The sequence below is a fragment of the Symphodus melops genome, assembly GCF_947650265.1.
Source record: "Symphodus melops genome assembly, chromosome: 14".
Taxonomy (NCBI): Eukaryota; Metazoa; Chordata; class Actinopteri; order Labriformes; family Labridae; genus Symphodus; species Symphodus melops.
Genome location: NC_136704.1, coordinates 25129088 through 25145654, shown reverse-complemented (window position 1 = coordinate 25145654; position 16567 = coordinate 25129088). Strand labels below are relative to the sequence as shown.

The 16567-nt window shown below is 44.4% G+C and overlaps 1 protein-coding gene and 1 long non-coding RNA gene across 5 annotated transcripts in view; one reads left to right on the top strand and one right to left on the bottom strand.

Moving 5' to 3' along the window:
- Window positions 1–1376, bottom strand: part of rbm33a (RNA binding motif protein 33a) — a 21756-nt gene extending 20380 nt beyond the window's left edge. The window contains exon 1 of one of the 2 annotated variants that reach the window (XM_079360703.1): window positions 1069–1376. In XM_079360703.1, coding sequence (XP_079216829.1) covers window positions 1069–1087 — 19 coding nt within the window. In that variant the 5' untranslated portion in view covers window positions 1088–1376. The remainder of the gene's footprint in view (window positions 1–1068) is intronic. The other variant, XM_079360702.1, reaches the window with a different exon arrangement.
- The window catches only part of LOC306834663, a 23227-nt gene continuing 7035 nt past the window's right edge, over window positions 376–16567 (top strand). For 2 of the 3 annotated variants that reach the window (XR_013780517.1, XR_013780518.1), the window contains exons 1-3: window positions 4668–4888; window positions 5568–5638; window positions 7833–7889. This is a non-coding gene — a long non-coding RNA (uncharacterized lncRNA). Of the gene's footprint in view, window positions 842–4667; window positions 4889–5567; window positions 5639–7832; window positions 7890–16567 lie in introns of those variants that run through there. The other variant, XR_013780516.1, reaches the window with a different exon arrangement.

Below are 16567 nucleotides of genomic sequence, written 5' to 3'. Positions count from 1 at the left end.
CCTTTTTAATAGAAAATTGTGAACATTAATTTTAATGTTTGTATCACTGCCCTGTTGCTTGTTTGTTTTTCTATGTTTGTCACCAGATTAATAAAGTATTTCTGATTCTGATTGTCTACCCAGGAATACAATTTTAAATCCTATGATACAAACATGTTAAATCTTCAGTATACAAAACACACAGCTCAAAAACAGGAATATAAACAGCATCAATAGCAGAAAGTAAAAGCAAACAGCTACGAGTACAAACATGTTTACATTATATAAATGAAGAAAACAATAATTAAATATGTCCAGACATGCAGCAACACCTGGCCAGTAAAAGCACAGAGTTTTGATTTGAAGTGTTATGGTACTAAGTGACCTCTGATAAATTTAATAAATCAAAAACAAAAACGGAATAAAAAAAAAACGTAACGACGTCATCCGACTGTCCTTACGCAGCGTGACGTCAGCGCCAATTTAACCCAAACCTCAGCACCGAGGACAAATAATAAATAAAAAAGTGGTGACCTTAAGAGACAAACTTAAAACACAAAACAATAAATTCGTAATTCATCACGTTTAAATGCTTGTATGAAAACGGTGTTATCATTGAGGCTAACGTTAGCTTACCCTAAGCCCAAACATTACGCTAGCTCTTATTTCTATTTTCAAACTAATCAGTAACCTTAACCTTAAACGAGTAACTTCAACATTAAATATAAAGTACAACAGTTTAATCTTTAATCTTATTATCCATGCAGAAAACGTTTCCACCATAATTTTGATGAAACACTCTCAGGCGTAGATGCTAACAACAAAGCTAGCGACCTCTAGCTTCGACATTATCAAACATTCAGTGAGTATAAAAGGAAATTTAGATTTACTACATTAACCGTCATCATAATGATATTTCACGATAGTTTTGTAACCATACAAACATTTACTACAACATCGAGTTCACGTTGAGCTAGCTTAGCTCCTCGTAGTTCATGTTGAGCTAGCTTAGCTCCTCGTAGTTAAGGCTTTGAACGCGGCCTGGTGTTGAGCTAACTTAGCTACACGCTAACACACGGCGTTACTCACCCTGCGCGTTGGCCGACATGGCGTACTGTCCGACTATAAAACCACAGAGTGCATCTGGTGTTCACTATGTCGCCACAATGGTGTATATGGCGAGGGATCTTGTGTGTTTTTTAGTATGCAGGAGCAGAAGCAGCGTTTCCCACCCAGCACCACATCAGGACAAACATGGACGTGCAGGGGAGGTGCATTGTGGGAGGGAAAGTCCTGCAGCTCCCCCCCGGATCAGTCCGCGGCACTAACGACAGCTGCATGAAGTCTTTAAAAACATTTACTGACCGACTTGTTTGTCCATCTCTACCTTCATATTTACAGTCTATGCTCCACACATGCTGGAATTAAATTATAGTTCCCAAATATACAAGAAATAAAAGTGGACTAATCAATCAATATAAATATCTTGTTCAGGGGTAACATAAGGTGCTCCTGAAGTCCTGCAAGAAATGTGCATGTACACACTTAAAAAAAGACACACCATATTTGTGTGTAAAGAGCAGCAGACACCTACACTGTTGCTGTTCTGTGCAAACTTACACGTTTCTTTGTGTGCACGCGCGCGCGTGTGTGTGTGAGTGAGGGTTATTACTCGTGGTGACTGAAAAAGAGGGTATACTCTTCTTTTGCCCCCCCCCCAAAAAAAATAAAAAATAAAAAATAAAATAAAATAAAATATATAAATAAACATAAAAATATAGTTGTTAAGTGTCCCCAAGGATGAACATGTTGTTAGTACCCCATCAGAGACAGAGTGGGAAGGGTTGTCGCTTCACCATTCTGAAAACTGTCACTCAATGAATAGTGTGAATCAGAGCGGATTTAGAAGTAAGTGGGGAGACTGAAAAATAAATATACTGTACCTGTGTATACACACTGCACTACACTACTGGTTATTCTTTTATTTTAGTGGCAGGAGAAGATAAAGTCAGATATCAGGGAGAGACAGAGTCGGGTACGAGGAGTCACAGGTCGGATTCGAACCCAGAGTACAGCCTCTGTACATGTATTTTCAGTTGAATTTCCATTGAACGTTTTTAAAATAATTTAAACCATTTGTTGAATATATTTTAGAATAAAGCATAAAGTTTACATTTATAAATTATTTAAAATGTATTGTTAGTTTTATAGAAAGCCTCTTATGACCCTCTCTTGGTTCCTCTCGAGCCCCCTCAGGAGCCACTGATATAGCCATACATTTTGTTTGTGGGGTTAATACTGCTTTTGTTTATTCACATTTTTGCACCTTTAATTTCCCTCGGGATCAATAAAGTATCTATCTATCTATCTATCTATCTATCTTTACTTTTTACCACTTACGTCTTAATTAAATAGACTATTAAACATCTATTTCAGCCCGTGGACTTTTTGTAGCTCTTTAGTCCAGTGGATTTGTTTTGCACGTATCTCTTCTGCAATATTTTAAAAATCACAGAGCTCAATGAGTCAAGTCTCAGGTCCTCATGGCTCCAAAACTTGAATTTGAGTCTGAAGCCTTGGCTTCCACAGGATCAGTCAATGTTGACCTCCAGGGTCACTCTCACTGGAGCGATCCTGCCTACAACATGAAAGTTTGCAATGGATATCTAAAGTAAAGACTCTGATATACTGAAGTGTCTTACGCTATTGAGAACAAATAAAGTCTGCAGCAGGATAAAAAAAAGGAGGACAAGACGTAAGCTGAATACTCCTCCTGGTCTCAGGCTCGGCTCAGCGGCATGGAAATCTAAGACCAAAATAACAGTTTGAACTGTCTGTTTCAGACGATCGTTGTGTCTGGTAAGTTTCATGTTTGCACACAGCCATGAAAGGTCAGAGCAAGTTAAATCAGTAAATTTCCATCGCAGTCTACAGCTAGACTACAGCAGGTTTCTAACCCCCAAATTCCTTCTGGGCTGACAAACGTCAACAAAGAGCCCCAGAGACACCAAAGAGAGGTGAGCAGTGAACTGAAGCAGCATTGTGTTGGCTCATTAAGGGCTCCCGCAGTGAGGAAGAAGCTATTTTGTAGCATCACATGGTCAATATCTGAAAAGCCAGGGTGATGGAGGGGATCAGCCATGAGGTTTTTAATTTAAGAAAGCGCAAAAGGGGTTCCTGTTGTGAGAGGCAGTTTGTGAATTCTGAGGGACTGCAGGATTATACAGACAAGATGTTGACTCAGCAAGCCGTTTTCCTCTTCTCTTTAAGGGAACACACTTTATCTACAATCACTCATGAGCAGTTAATGCTGGTTCAAGTATAAATGTACATAGCTCATGCACACAGCTGTTCTTTTTGGAGTGAATGAGGGGGCAATGTACTCTGATGGTTTTTGATTTTTACGTTAAACAGCTGTTTTCAAAGTTGCATGCAATATTTTCTTCTCTCCCTGGATTCACTTTCCCAGGAATTTTGATTTTACTTCCAAATAGATGTGAAAAGGGGAGCTGTCACACTCCATTACACCGACCTCAATGATCCTGTGCCCTATCCACATCCAGCAGTTTTCCATAACAATACAAATTAAAGGGTGCAAAGCTGAAGGAGACAAGACTTGTTATTTTCCTTCCAAGGGACAGAGGTTCTTTGCAAAAAACGTGTCTGCATACGCGCCCGGCATTGTTGGACAGAATTTAAATCCAACTTGGAAGTTGTTTTGTGCGAGACAATGAGTTCTTGCTGTCATCTAGAAGAATCAGCAACTGTCTTGGGAAAGTAAAACTGGAGCCTGTGGATCCAGATAGATAGATAGATGGATAGATAGATAGATAGATAGATAGATAGATCGATCTCTGGGTCAATATAAAACAAAAACCACGCTATCATTGTTCATTTTCTATATAATTGTGTTTTTCATTTATTCATTTATTCGTTAATTTATTCATTTATCTGGTGCTGACAGGAAGTGAGCAGAGGCAGAGCACAGCATCGACAGCTGCTCTTCAGTTTCAAAACCATCTTAAAATCATCATAATTGAACAAAACCATCGTCCTCATCAGTGTCCTCAGTAACATCATTAAGGAGTTCATAAAGAGCTGCTGGTTTTTAACTTTTACTTAAAGGTGCAAAGGGACAGATCACACATGGAGTACAATGAAATGAAATACATAATATACAATATTAGAGACATGAAACACAAAATAAAATGAAAAAAACCCCAAAACAAAGGCACAGAATAAAAACACTGTTTTTATGGATTATGTTGTTAATGAAATCTAATAATTTAAGGTTTTTGAATCAAAGTAATGTAACGTGAAATTCACTTTATAAATAATCACGAGGACAGATTCAGTAGTCTCACATTTCTCTGTAATAAATAATACCACACATTTTCCCAGAGTGCAATGCAGTCTGCAGTCAGTGACCCACATCTCCGTTCAATGAACTGCTTAACTGTTGTTTTATTCAGTGCGCTGTCAACAGACTGGGGAGGTGGAGGAGGCGCAGGGGCGGGGCTTCACACTCACCGGGCCAATGGGAACAGACGCTGGATTCCGCTCCTCTCCCCCATTGGCTGCTCGCGCTGTCACTCAGAAACTGCGACTGCTTCCCGCGCCATTCGACGTGCACGCGCAGGACGAGCAGGCACGTAACCGCTGGGAGACTGTCTGGAGTCTGTCTGAAAATTGATAAAATGTGAGCTGGAGTTTGTTTGCGTCTGTTTGAAGGTTTGCGCCGAAGCCGCCTGCTGGAAATAGGATTTATTTTTTTAAAATATATATTTCTATCGCTTACCTCCTCAAAAACGCCTTCGCCCTGGAGGCTGAGCCAAAATATGTTTTTAGATAAACGCTGTGAAAGTTTTTTCCTCTGCAGTCTCTCCCGCAGACAGCGCTTTATGCACAGGTAGGTAACGCACACCCCGCACACCCCGCACACCGCTCATAGCGCTGCGTTAAATCTGCGTTTTTATGAATGAAACGCATTTTGCATTTTAAAAAAAACACAGTTTCCCATCTGTGAATTTAAAGCATCCTGTTCTCACTGCAACACACTGTAACTACAGCATCATGTCCGCCGGTCAAACACTGCGCATGTGTTTTAGTCTCACACTTAGGAGGATTTCTGCAGCTCTCTTTGACCTCATTCACACTACTTCAGGAGGGCTGCGCAGGTGACGCACCTTTACTGTGACGTGAGCTTGTTGATTAACCCCACGCGCACTGAAGCTACCTGTTACTCAGCATGTACCTGAAAGGGAGGGGGGGGGCAGACATGTCTAATGCAGACTCATCAGTTCAGCTGTTTACTCTCACGTGCATGCTCGGGTCATGCACGTTTTCTTATTATAGGTCTAATTGTTTAATTTGATGCCTGTCCTTTAAATCTCCCTCCAGGTTCATGGATATAAACAGGGGGGGCAATAGGTGTTGTTTTAGATGTAACAGATGTTTCATGTCATGTGTGTTTTCATGAACTGTTACTGGATGCTGTGAATATCTATCACTGCCCTCTCAGACTCACATGCTGCTAGTTTAACATGAATAAACTCCTGACGTGTTCATGTGTCCTCTCCTGCTTCCAGCTCGTCAGGCGAGCAGCCGTCAGCACCTGGAGTTCAGGAGGAGTGCAACCGTCTCTCCAGGATGCAGAGAGGTCAGTTTCAGGCCGGCTGTGTTTATGATGGGTTCAGACGAGGCTACGTGCTGACCCCTCGCTCTGACACCTCTCCATCACCTGTTAGTGCAGGTGTGTGTGTGTGTGTGTGTGTGTCGCATGTCTCAATAACACAGTGTAAAAGACTTCCTGTTACATTTACGCTGATGTCATCAAAAGGACGCACGTCTTGCTGCTTGAACGTTTGAATCTGTTTGCCTCACTCCCACGTGTTCAGCACACGAAGAGTTAATGCTGCTTACATGTCTTTATGAATCACAAACACATTTTAATGCATTCTTAAAAAACGCATCTTCTGTCTGCTTGAGCCGGCATGTCTGATATTATCTGAGCTGCTGCTGCTGGGTTTGAATTTGTCTCCAGTTGTTTCCTGTCTGAAGGTTTTTCCATATTTGCTTCTGATCATGCAGAAACAATCGAAGCGTTTCGAGCTGTTTGAGTGTGCAGCCTCAGAGCCGTCTAGACGCTTTCACCCTGTCGCTGCTGCAGACAGTGCAGTCATATGACACGGGGGGGGGGGGGGGGGGCTCCCTCCCTCCCTCCTCCACTGTCTGCTCTCTGTTTGAGCCAAGATGGCCGTCTATAGAAGCGTTAGAGTAACCCGTGACGCAGATAAGTTGCAGTAACATGTGAAGCATGGCGATGCTTTGTAAGTGGAGGTGCAGCTGCTGGAGCACATCGTGCACGCCACACGGACGCCGACTGTTCCCTCTTCATGCACGCCTTTCTCACCTTTCATCTTTTGGTGCTTTTTTATGAACGTTTCACTCAAATCCAACGATCCACACGCTTCACTGAACTTTAACCCTCGGCCTCCATGTTCCCGGGTCGCTTCGCACTCGTTTGTTCCGGATGCCTGGCAGCCATTTTGTCTGATTCATCACTTGGAGGGTATATGCCCCCCAATAGCAGTGTCGTGTAAAAGCACGCAGGAGCGTCGCTATGTCATGCACGCTGTTTAACATGGGTCCAAACAGCTCGGTGCAGATTCTCTGATTGTTGCTGAATCACTTTTTATTTTTTCGTTGGACGCGATGTGTGATGTCACAGTGTCACAAAGGTATTTATTAAAGCTGTTAAAGATGTGTTGGAGCTCGAGTAAAGTTCCTGAACCATCGGCTGTGTGCTGCTCATTCTGAAGGAGGTCAGTTAAAGTGACCCGGAGACGCAGCAGGCAGGCAGGCGGCTGCCCCGGCGCTCCTTGTGTTCCACGTTCATGGAGGACGGGCGGAGACGTGACGCCCTGGAGCTGTTTGCTTTGTTGATCTGTGTGTGCAGAAAACGCTGGTTACTTCCTGAACCCTCGACCGTCATATTTCTGTTGTTGGAAGACGCAGCGAGTGGGCGGAGTTTGTGGAGGTGTTTGCAAACTTTATTAAAGCGGCTCATTTTAACCCTCCGAGGTCACGACCTCTTGGGCGAGGGCGAGCCCGGCAGCACACGTCATCATAACCCGACATGATTCAGAGACAGTTCACAGAGGTGGAGAGGAGACGGGACAGAGGGAGGTGTCTTTGTCTGCTCCGTGTTTAATTCCCCCTGCGTGCACACTCCTACTTTAGTCCTCAATAAACAAAAACAGAAAGCAGAGGATGTCCGACTGGTTTCATAAATAAAGAATATTTTTTTAAAAATGGAAGAAGCTGCAGAGCGAGGCAGGGAGGGGGGGCACGCCGGCCCCCGGCCTCTGTGTTTATCTGTTTGCTGTATCAGTGACCGGCCCGGACAGATCTCTTCATTATCACCTACTTAGCGCATACTTGGCGTCCGTCACACGGCTTCCTCACTCGCACACAGGAGGCCTGTGGACATGACGCCTCGTGGAAAATAGATTTGCAGAAACGCTGATCTGAAGTCAAAAAGACTGAAATGAATCTTTCTGCTCAAAGATTGAACTTCAATGTTTCGAGTTTGTGTTTGTAGTTTTTTTATTTTCATCGAAACCTGAAACGATGATGATGAGTTTTTGTAACGGTGACTGAAATGAAGGTTGTAGAAATAAATCAAAGTTTGATTCACCTGTACGTTAGCTACCAGAGCTACAAACAGCGCATGCCAGCATCTTCTCTTCCTCACAGATAAACAGATAAATCTCATCGTGTTTTAATTTATTGCATTTTAAAATGTTGCTCCGATTCTTCTTCTCATGGTCGTGTGTTTGTTTTTCCTACAGGTGATGTCTGGATTCCTGCCGCCTCTCGTGACCTCACTCGGCGTGTCCTCTGAAACGGTAAGGTGTGTGTGTGTGTGTGTGTGTGTGTGTGTGTGTTGACCTGGTCATTAAAGCACATTTGGGCATGTTAAAAGTTGAGGAGCGATCTGAGGAATGCTTTCAGGAGCTGAGAGAATGTGATCGCCTGAGGGAGAGTCTGCTGCTTCACACGCCGTCCCTCACAGACGCTGAGCTGTGGTTTGCAACGCCAAATATTCGGCGTGATGTGATGTTACGAAACGGCTAATCACGTTCAGCGCTGTCACTCAGTCGTCTGCAGAAATCATCTTTTATTAACATGCATTTGTGATCTCTTCATACGATAAGCATGGATATGGATCTGCTAACTTTCACTGGAGGCTTAGCTGGAAAATGCTGATGCAAGATGGGCTCTGCTTCTTCATGCTGCGTTGCTATTGGCTCGTAGTCTCCGCCCACAATGTGGTCACGAGGTGTGCCATCATCATGATGTCTGGGGAGAGCAGGCTTTTATCTCCAATGCTGCCTGAGCTGGACTGAAAAGCTTTCTGGGTTTTTCTCTGTCTGTGCACAAACAGAAATAAAAAGTGATGATTTTTCCAACGTAGCGGCGTCCTGCAGCAGCTGCCGCCGTCTGTTTGAAACGCCGGCTCGTTTGTCCCCGTGCTGCGTAATGACGCACTCTCCTTCCCCTCTGCTGTGGCACATTTAAAATCAAGGCCTTGACTCGCTGGGTTTCAAGGAGACTCCTGGCGGCGTGCCAAAACACGGGTCCATTTGCCCCCCTCTGAAGAGCACAACTGCACAGCTGTGACCCTCCGCCGCTCGCAGCATCCATAGCTCAAAGCCGGCAGCGTCCATTTTAGGTCGAGGCGGTGGCGAAAGAGACGGGCTCTGATGTAGAACAGGAAATGCGAGCGTGCAGTGTGCAAAATCCTGCAGAGAAAACGGCTTCTTAGTTTATTGTGCAGGTTTTAAAAATAAAGAAACGTGAACACGTAAATGCACTTTTTAAATTCCTCCTTAACGTGTGCGAGCGATTTAATTTCATCGGGAAATATTTGTTTGAATTTTCGATGAAACCTCGAAGGCGGTGTTTCTAAAAAACCTTCTCTGACGAAAACCTAAATTTAAAGACTGATGAACGTTTTAAATCTGAAAACGTCATTTTAACGACATCGAGCGAAACGATGTTTGAGATTTAAAATTATTTATTGTAAAACAAACGCTGCACACGATGTGAGACGTTAAATTTAACAGAAGAAGAATTTAATTCAAAATGTTTGAATTTAAATTTGTGAAATATTCACACGCTGGAAATTATTTTAAAAAATACGACTGCAAACACGTTAAATGTAATTATTATAAAATATAAATACAACGAAGGAATTTATTCACCAAATAAAAAGCGATCCGACTGTTTTAAATATGATCAAATATTTAAGTTTCTTCATCTCGCCGCAGAAATTTAAAAACATGGTTACGAAGCTTTAAAAAAAAAGAAATCAAATTAAATGTAAATTCTTAAATTTCTACGTTTCGTCCGTTTTCTTTGTTAAAATAAAATTCCATACTTTAGACTAAAAATCAATTTATGTAATTTAATATTTGACTCTTTTTAAATGAAACGACAAACGAGGAATAAATGAATTGAAGCGAAGTCATCGCTGCCTCATTTATTTATTTACGTTTCATCTTTAAGATGAAGCAGGGCGTCGGGTGCTGCAGGACTTGACCCCTTGAGAGGTTCAGGTGACCTTTAACACTCGTCTCCGTGCAGCGCTCAGAGCGCCGTGTGCGAGCCACACCGAGTGTCCTGAACGTAACGCAACAGTGGCTGCAGCTGACACGCCGAGCTGGGCCTCTCGGCCACAGAAGCTGCCGGCCGTGTCCACGTGTTGCAGACGGGAAGCGTTAAAAAAAAACTAGCAGAGCTGTTTTAATTAAATAAATGAAACTGCACGCTGACGCCGGCTGAGCTTTAAGACGACGACTCGAAGAAAAGTAAAAGTTCCAGCGCTGCACGTCGCTTCTGTTCAAACAGTTTTCATGCAGTCGGAGCGGCTCCGGCAGCAGCTGTTGGGTTTGTGATTGCATTAAGGAGATAATATGTTGTTGTTGTTAAAGCCTGACGCTGGTGCCGCTCAGTCACAGCTGAGCGTCTTCCTCCTTCATCACTCTCTTCATGAGGCTCTAATATCACCAGCGCTCGTTTATCGGCCGCCTTTTCACACAGACTGTCTCGTCGTGTGCTCAAACACGCTTTCTCAGGTATGAAATTGATCTCTCGTGAACGCTCAGACAAGATCTTTAGCCGGCAGATAGCGACGCTTTTGTTTGTCATTAACAAAAAGCACAAACAGTGCAGAGATGTTTCAGATTCTCATCAGGTGTTTTTAGACATGCACGCTGTTTACACGAGGAGCCTGTTGAGAGGCGGCTGCACAATAACTTTCTGTCAGTGTGTGCAGAGTTGTGAGAATGTCGTGTGAGGTCACGAGCAGCTTCGGCTGCCATGCATCGACAGCTTCCTGTTTTTTAATTTGACTGTAAGTCCACCACTGACCTTTCAATGGAGCGTGCTGCTCGTCCATTACACCCTCATAAAAAGCAGACAAAGACGGCTGCAGGCCCGGGTGACCAGCGTCTGACTGCAGAGCGAGGAGGCCACACGCCTGCTTACACTCGAGCAGCAGCAGCCTCGACCACGACTTCACTTCCTGGAAGGAAACTTCTGAACTTTCCTCCTTAATCCTGAGCTCAGGGGACGCCGTCGCTCAGGGGACGCCGTCGCTCAGGGGACGCCGTCGCTCTGGGGACGCCGTCGCTCTGGGGACGGCGTCGCTCAGGGGACGCCGTCGCTCTGGGTCCGCTCTCTGCTGAGTAAACTTTACCAGGTGTCCTCCATGAAGAGCCAGAACAACAAATCAGAATCCTTCATGTTAAACACTGAGTAACCATGGTGACTGTCTGCCTGTCAATCAAGCATGTCCCGCCCAGGCCCGGTTCTAGTTCAGAATGACTGAGGGGGTGCAGCAGCTTCAGGGACCAGCAACAGTAATGGTGGCCCCTCAAGTGGTCCCTCCTGGCCCCTCATGTGGTCCCTCCTGGCCCCTCATGTGGTCCTTCATGTGGTCCCTCCTGGCCCCTCATGTGGTCCTTCATGTGGTCCCTCCTGAGTCACACTTGTCATGTCAAAGTTAGTTTTTGTAAATAAAAAAAATAAAAAAACAATTGTTATTTTTGCATCCAGCCGACTGAACAAATTTGAAATGATGGAAACGGGTGCTTTGCATAGAACCGGGTGTGGTCCCTCATGTGGTCCCTCATGGTCCCTCATGTGGTCCCTCATGTGGTCCCTCCTGGTCCCTCCCTTTGAGCCCGTGCCACAGAATATTCTCTGCATCATGTCAGGTAAATGTCCCGTATGAAGCTGCAGGAACAGGAAGTCTACATGTGTGAAGATGTTCCTCCGTAAATCAGGCTCCACGTCTGAGTTTCTGTAGAAAAGCAGAAACGAACAGATCGTTCCTCCATTTTTAGGCTTTTTAAAAAGCGTTCCTTTTGTTATTTTAACCGACCAATCATAGAGGGTGTGAAGTCATCAGGCAGGTGAAGGAGCTGACGTCTTATAAAAATACGATGATGATGATGATGATGCCGTTACATTCAGTCAGGTTTTCAAGTCTTCAGATAAATAAAAATATAATATCAATATTTTCAGTGATCAGGATGTGAGGACTTCTGACTGATCGAGACATGCACAGAAACAGAAAGTGGCGACCTTTGACCCCACTCTGACTTTGCCCCCCTTTGAATTTTGGCGTGCACGACGCCCCTGCCGTCTTATTTGCTGGTGACATTTGGTGGCAGAACAGATATTTAAATATCGATAGATGAGCGCTGAAAGCTGCAAACACACAACATGTGAAATAAATCCAGCCAGTTTGACAACACAGAGAAAAATGCTCCGTTTCAAATGGTCTCCCCTTGTGATGTCACAGTGGGATCTGGTAAAAAAAAACAAAAAAAAAAAAACCTCCCCGGTATCTCCAGCCTAGAGCTAAATTTTGCACAGTTCCGCCATTTTTGTTCTTGCTAGTGACGGAGTGATGTCTGCTTGGAAAACTCAGAGGGCGGGGCTTATTGCATTTAAAGAGACACACACACCAAAACGGAGCGTTCAGAGAGAGCTGCTTTGTACAGGGTCAAACATCCAGCTGCTTCTACCACAAAAACACAAAAACCACATGTAAAACAGCACAACGTACATGAGACAAGATCTGCAGAGACCCAGCAGGAGACAACAGACCAGGACACAGTGTCAGCTGATTGACTGCAGGAGGAGACGCAGTGTGATAAATACTGCCCACCTCCTCCTCACATGCAGGACGGTTCATTTGATGTTAGTCGAGGAGTTTGAATGTAAAAGTGAATCTCTGTGTCTTTACACGTTGGTGTTCACCACATGACTGAAACTTTCCTCCTGATGTTGGTTGCACGAGTCTGGCGGAGGGTGTGCGTGCATTTTTCCCTAATTGGGGCTTACTGTGACACACCTGGAGTACCTGCTTTCTCTTTGCCATTTGACCTTTATGTGAAGACAACAAGGCAGAGTTTGAGCTCGTCAAGCCGGCGCTCCATCACAGCGAGGGGAAGGCTGCACCATGACTAATTAGTAAATCTCACTCCTCTCTCTCTCTCTCTCTAAGGTGGGAAAAAAAAAGATTTCCTTTGCAGGGAGGTTGGGGGCTGATGAGTAAATACCCACCTGCACATAGTTGCAGTAACCTAATAAGTCTCGGCGGACTTTGAAAGTGAATATTTCATTTTTCACTGATCTCTAACGGCTTTCCTGCACGCCTCGCACTCCACTCTCCGTAAGCCGTGTCAGAAGGGCCGAGGGGAGACGCAGACTGCAGGGTCTCTTTCCTGTCACACAATGGTGGGGAAAGGTCAGGCCTAATGAAGTCGGGGGTGTGACCCCGAGTATTCAGTGACTTTGCATGGGCCCCCTGTCCTAGCGCTGCAGCCACGCCGGTTAATCCCTTTTTGATCCTAATTGATAGGCATTAACATGATCCTTATCCAGGAGCTGTGTTTTGTCTTCCACGACCCTCCTCTCCGGGTGTCGGTGACACAAAGTGTGAAAGCGTTAAACCAAATGTGAAATTGATATTTTTCATGTTTGTGTGCCGTGTGTCTAAACACGCACACACACGGGAGTGCTCGGCGCTCGCTGTTTGCCCTCTGAGGCTCTTAACAGGACTTAGCACATGACCTCTAGAATCCGACTGTGATGTGAACGGAACCAGCCCATTCCCACTCCTCCTTTCATCCTCATCACTCGCTGATTACTGCCCTAACGCTCCACTAATTACCCTCTTCAAATGTTTGCACCAACTTAAGTCAGAGCTCTCCTCACTGGAGTTTTTTTGGCCATTGTTCCAATGCAGGCAAGTGTTTTTTTTTTTTTGCTGAGTAAAAGTGTTCGTGAACATTTCCCCGTTCCAGCGTGCACGATTCTTCATCATCACCATCGTTCTCTCAAACATTTCTCATTTTTTTCAGCCACAAAATGTCGATAAAACTCAGATTTAAATGATGACAAACCTGTCGAGGGCTTTCGACCTACGGCGGCTGGGAAACTCCCCCCCAAAAAATAAATATAAATAAAATAAAGTGTAAAACAATTTTATAAAGTTTGGGACAAATTCACATCTGAGAGAAAAATTTTCGAGATGCAAAAAAGAAAGATCCAAAAATGTTCAAACGTCAGAGTCTGGCTGGAGATGGAATTTGACCAAATAATAATAATAATAATAAAATAATCATAAAACGTTGTAAAGTGCTTTTAGGACGTGTTGACTAAGAGCTTTACAGAAGGAATTTAAAATACAGACACTTCATGAAGACTGTTGAAATGTGAAGATGAGTCTCACACAGTTAAAAGCACAGACGGAGTCGGCTGAGCCGAGGAGCCTGATCCACCTGGACCTGGACTCGGGCTCTGCTAGGAGGATCTCCGAGGTCTGGAAGTGACGGACAAGAGTTTGAGTTAGTTACTACAGAACGGCTTCGTCAGCTGTCTCAGGCGGGTTCCACTAAACGCCACGATAAACTTCACACAGTCTACCTCACCGCTCCGTCAGCTCCCCAGCTTTTCAAAAAGTTGGATCTGGATCCAAATGATCAGGATCGTGTTAAATCTCCAGAGCAGTGATCCGACAAAGGTGGGGACGGATTTAGACATTCAGTCCAGAATCCAGGTCAAGAGTTGATTTGGGGAATTTTAAAAGTCAAGGTGGAGATTAGAAATCAGGATTCTCCTGATCCCAGGGAGGGTGGATGGAGTCATGGAGGACACACATTTAATCATTCTTTTATTCACATATTTCAATTAAATAATGAAGCATCAATTATTTTACTACAATTACAAAAACTAGATGCAAAAACCAGAATATGAGGTTTCTTCCTCAGAGAGAGTGACGCCGGCGTCTCTCCTGAGAGGACAGCCTCCTCCTCTTCTTCTTCACCACATCCTGACTGCAACTCCACATCCTGTAATCCACATCCTGTAATCCAGATCCTGTAATCCAGATCCTGTGGTCTGTAGACCAGAATGATCTAAAAACCCTGAATCTACAAAATCACTTTTATCTGTTGCGTCTTCGGTGAAAATATTTTTGTGCTTTTTTAATTATCTTTAAAAAAAAAAAAAAAAAAAAAACTTCCAAAACGAACAACTGTCTCGAACTTTGCACGAAAGTTTGCACGAGTGTTTTGCACTTTCACGAGTGTTTCGAGTGTTTTGCACTTTCACGAGTGTTTTGAGTGTTTCGCACTCTGAGTCTGCAGACACACAGATCCAGATGATCCTTCACATGCACACTGAAAAAGATCTACAACAACGACAAGATGGTCACTCGACTGTAAAGTTCGTGAAACGTGCACGGACGCGCTTGTTTTATTTCAAACAGCGCCCCCTGCTGGTGACAGATAGATTTAAAGCTCTTTGACTGGTGAATAAATGAAGCGATATCGGTGCAGATGTGCGTTAAAATTCACCGATAGCGATGGTCACTGAGTATTATGGGATGGACTCTTTCTTTTATCTCCTTCTCAGGACGAGCGATGAAAATTAGCTTCCACTGCTAAACGCTATGATTTCATGTCTCTATCAAAAGAAACACAAATAAATATCCAAACATCAATCAAAACAAATCCTTCACTTGGACAACATATGTGCACCCCCCCCCCCCCCCCCCCCCCCCCCCCCCGTATATTCTCAAACCTGCACAATTAGCTGAGGCTCATCTCTCCACTGTGCTCAGCAGCGTGCAGCGGCCCACTTTAGCTGCAAAATGCCAGGTGTCGTGTTGGTTCTTGTTCGTTTCACACGGCGACTCGAGTCCCTCCCAGGAACGCAGCTCGCAGGTCTCCATAGGATTGGATGTTATTTCCTGTTAGTTTGTGGCTCTGAATAATGAGTCTCTCTATAAGGCCTGATGACATTATTTGGAGATGGGTGTAAAAAAAAAAAAAGCAAACAGTCTAATTACAGAGCGGAGAAACTACAGATTGGGACTGTGCGTGTGCACTTCACTTGACTGGCACCACCTGCCCTCTGTATGTCACGCTCGCTTCACTCATGCTGCAGTTTGTGAAGCTGCGCGGTGTCTGAGCAAACCCCCAGCAGACCCTCAGACTCCGGAGGGTTGCACTTCATAATGCTGCTTTTGTTTACGTTCTGAAGTGGAGCACTTCCAGCGTTGAGCGTTCGGAGGACTCGGCACTCGGTGATGCTAACGGGAGAACTCCCCTCAGTGCTGATGTTTCACACAAGAAGAAGAAGAGTTTTGGAAGTCAGAGCAGTGGAGAGAGTTGAGAAACCAGTCGATTGATTTCCAGGCGTGTAGTCGAACATGTGCAAGCTCTGGTCGGTCTGATGTGGCTCGACCTGCAGGTGGAAGGGCTTTTGGCTTCTCTAATGTTTCAGGAGCATTTGGCAGGGGAGGAGGATGTGTAACTGTCTGTAGCTCTGCTGGTTGTTGTCGATCTTGGTCCTCGGCATTACTTCTTTTTTATTTATTTATTTTATTAAGCACTACCTGTTTGAAAAAGTGAATTTCATAAATATAAAACACTTTTCTCCTTCTACAACTTTTGGTTTGAATTGCTCAACTTTCAGAACTGAACCAGCCCTGCTATTTATCAGACCTTCATCAACACAAGCCAGCCACAGCTGGTGACAGGAAGTGACCTCAGCTGGTGACAGGAAGTGACCAGAGGCCGAGCACTCACACACATCGACAGCTTCTCTCTATAGTTCATTAAAACCATCCTGAAATTGTCTTATAGTCCCGCCTCTGACAGGGCAAAAAGCCAGTCACAGTTTAGGCCTTTTAAGGGTGCTAGTTAGATTCCTAGAGGGGCCCGTGCCGCCTGTCTGGCCACGCCCCCTGGGTATACAGGAAATATGCTTGGATCAAACGAGGAACAAAGAAAACCAACACTGCACACCAGGTTAGAGTTCGACTCAGAGGGTGAAAGTTGCAGAATTGTTGGAAAAGACTCCAAATATGGCCGACGACTTCCTGTCCTGTCCACGCTGTGTGTTTATGCATGTTAAGCTCTCGGTCTCTGAGGGTTCGAGGAGCAGACGGGACAGATCTGATTCTCTCCTCATGGTTCCTGAATGAAGTTCTTCTTCTACA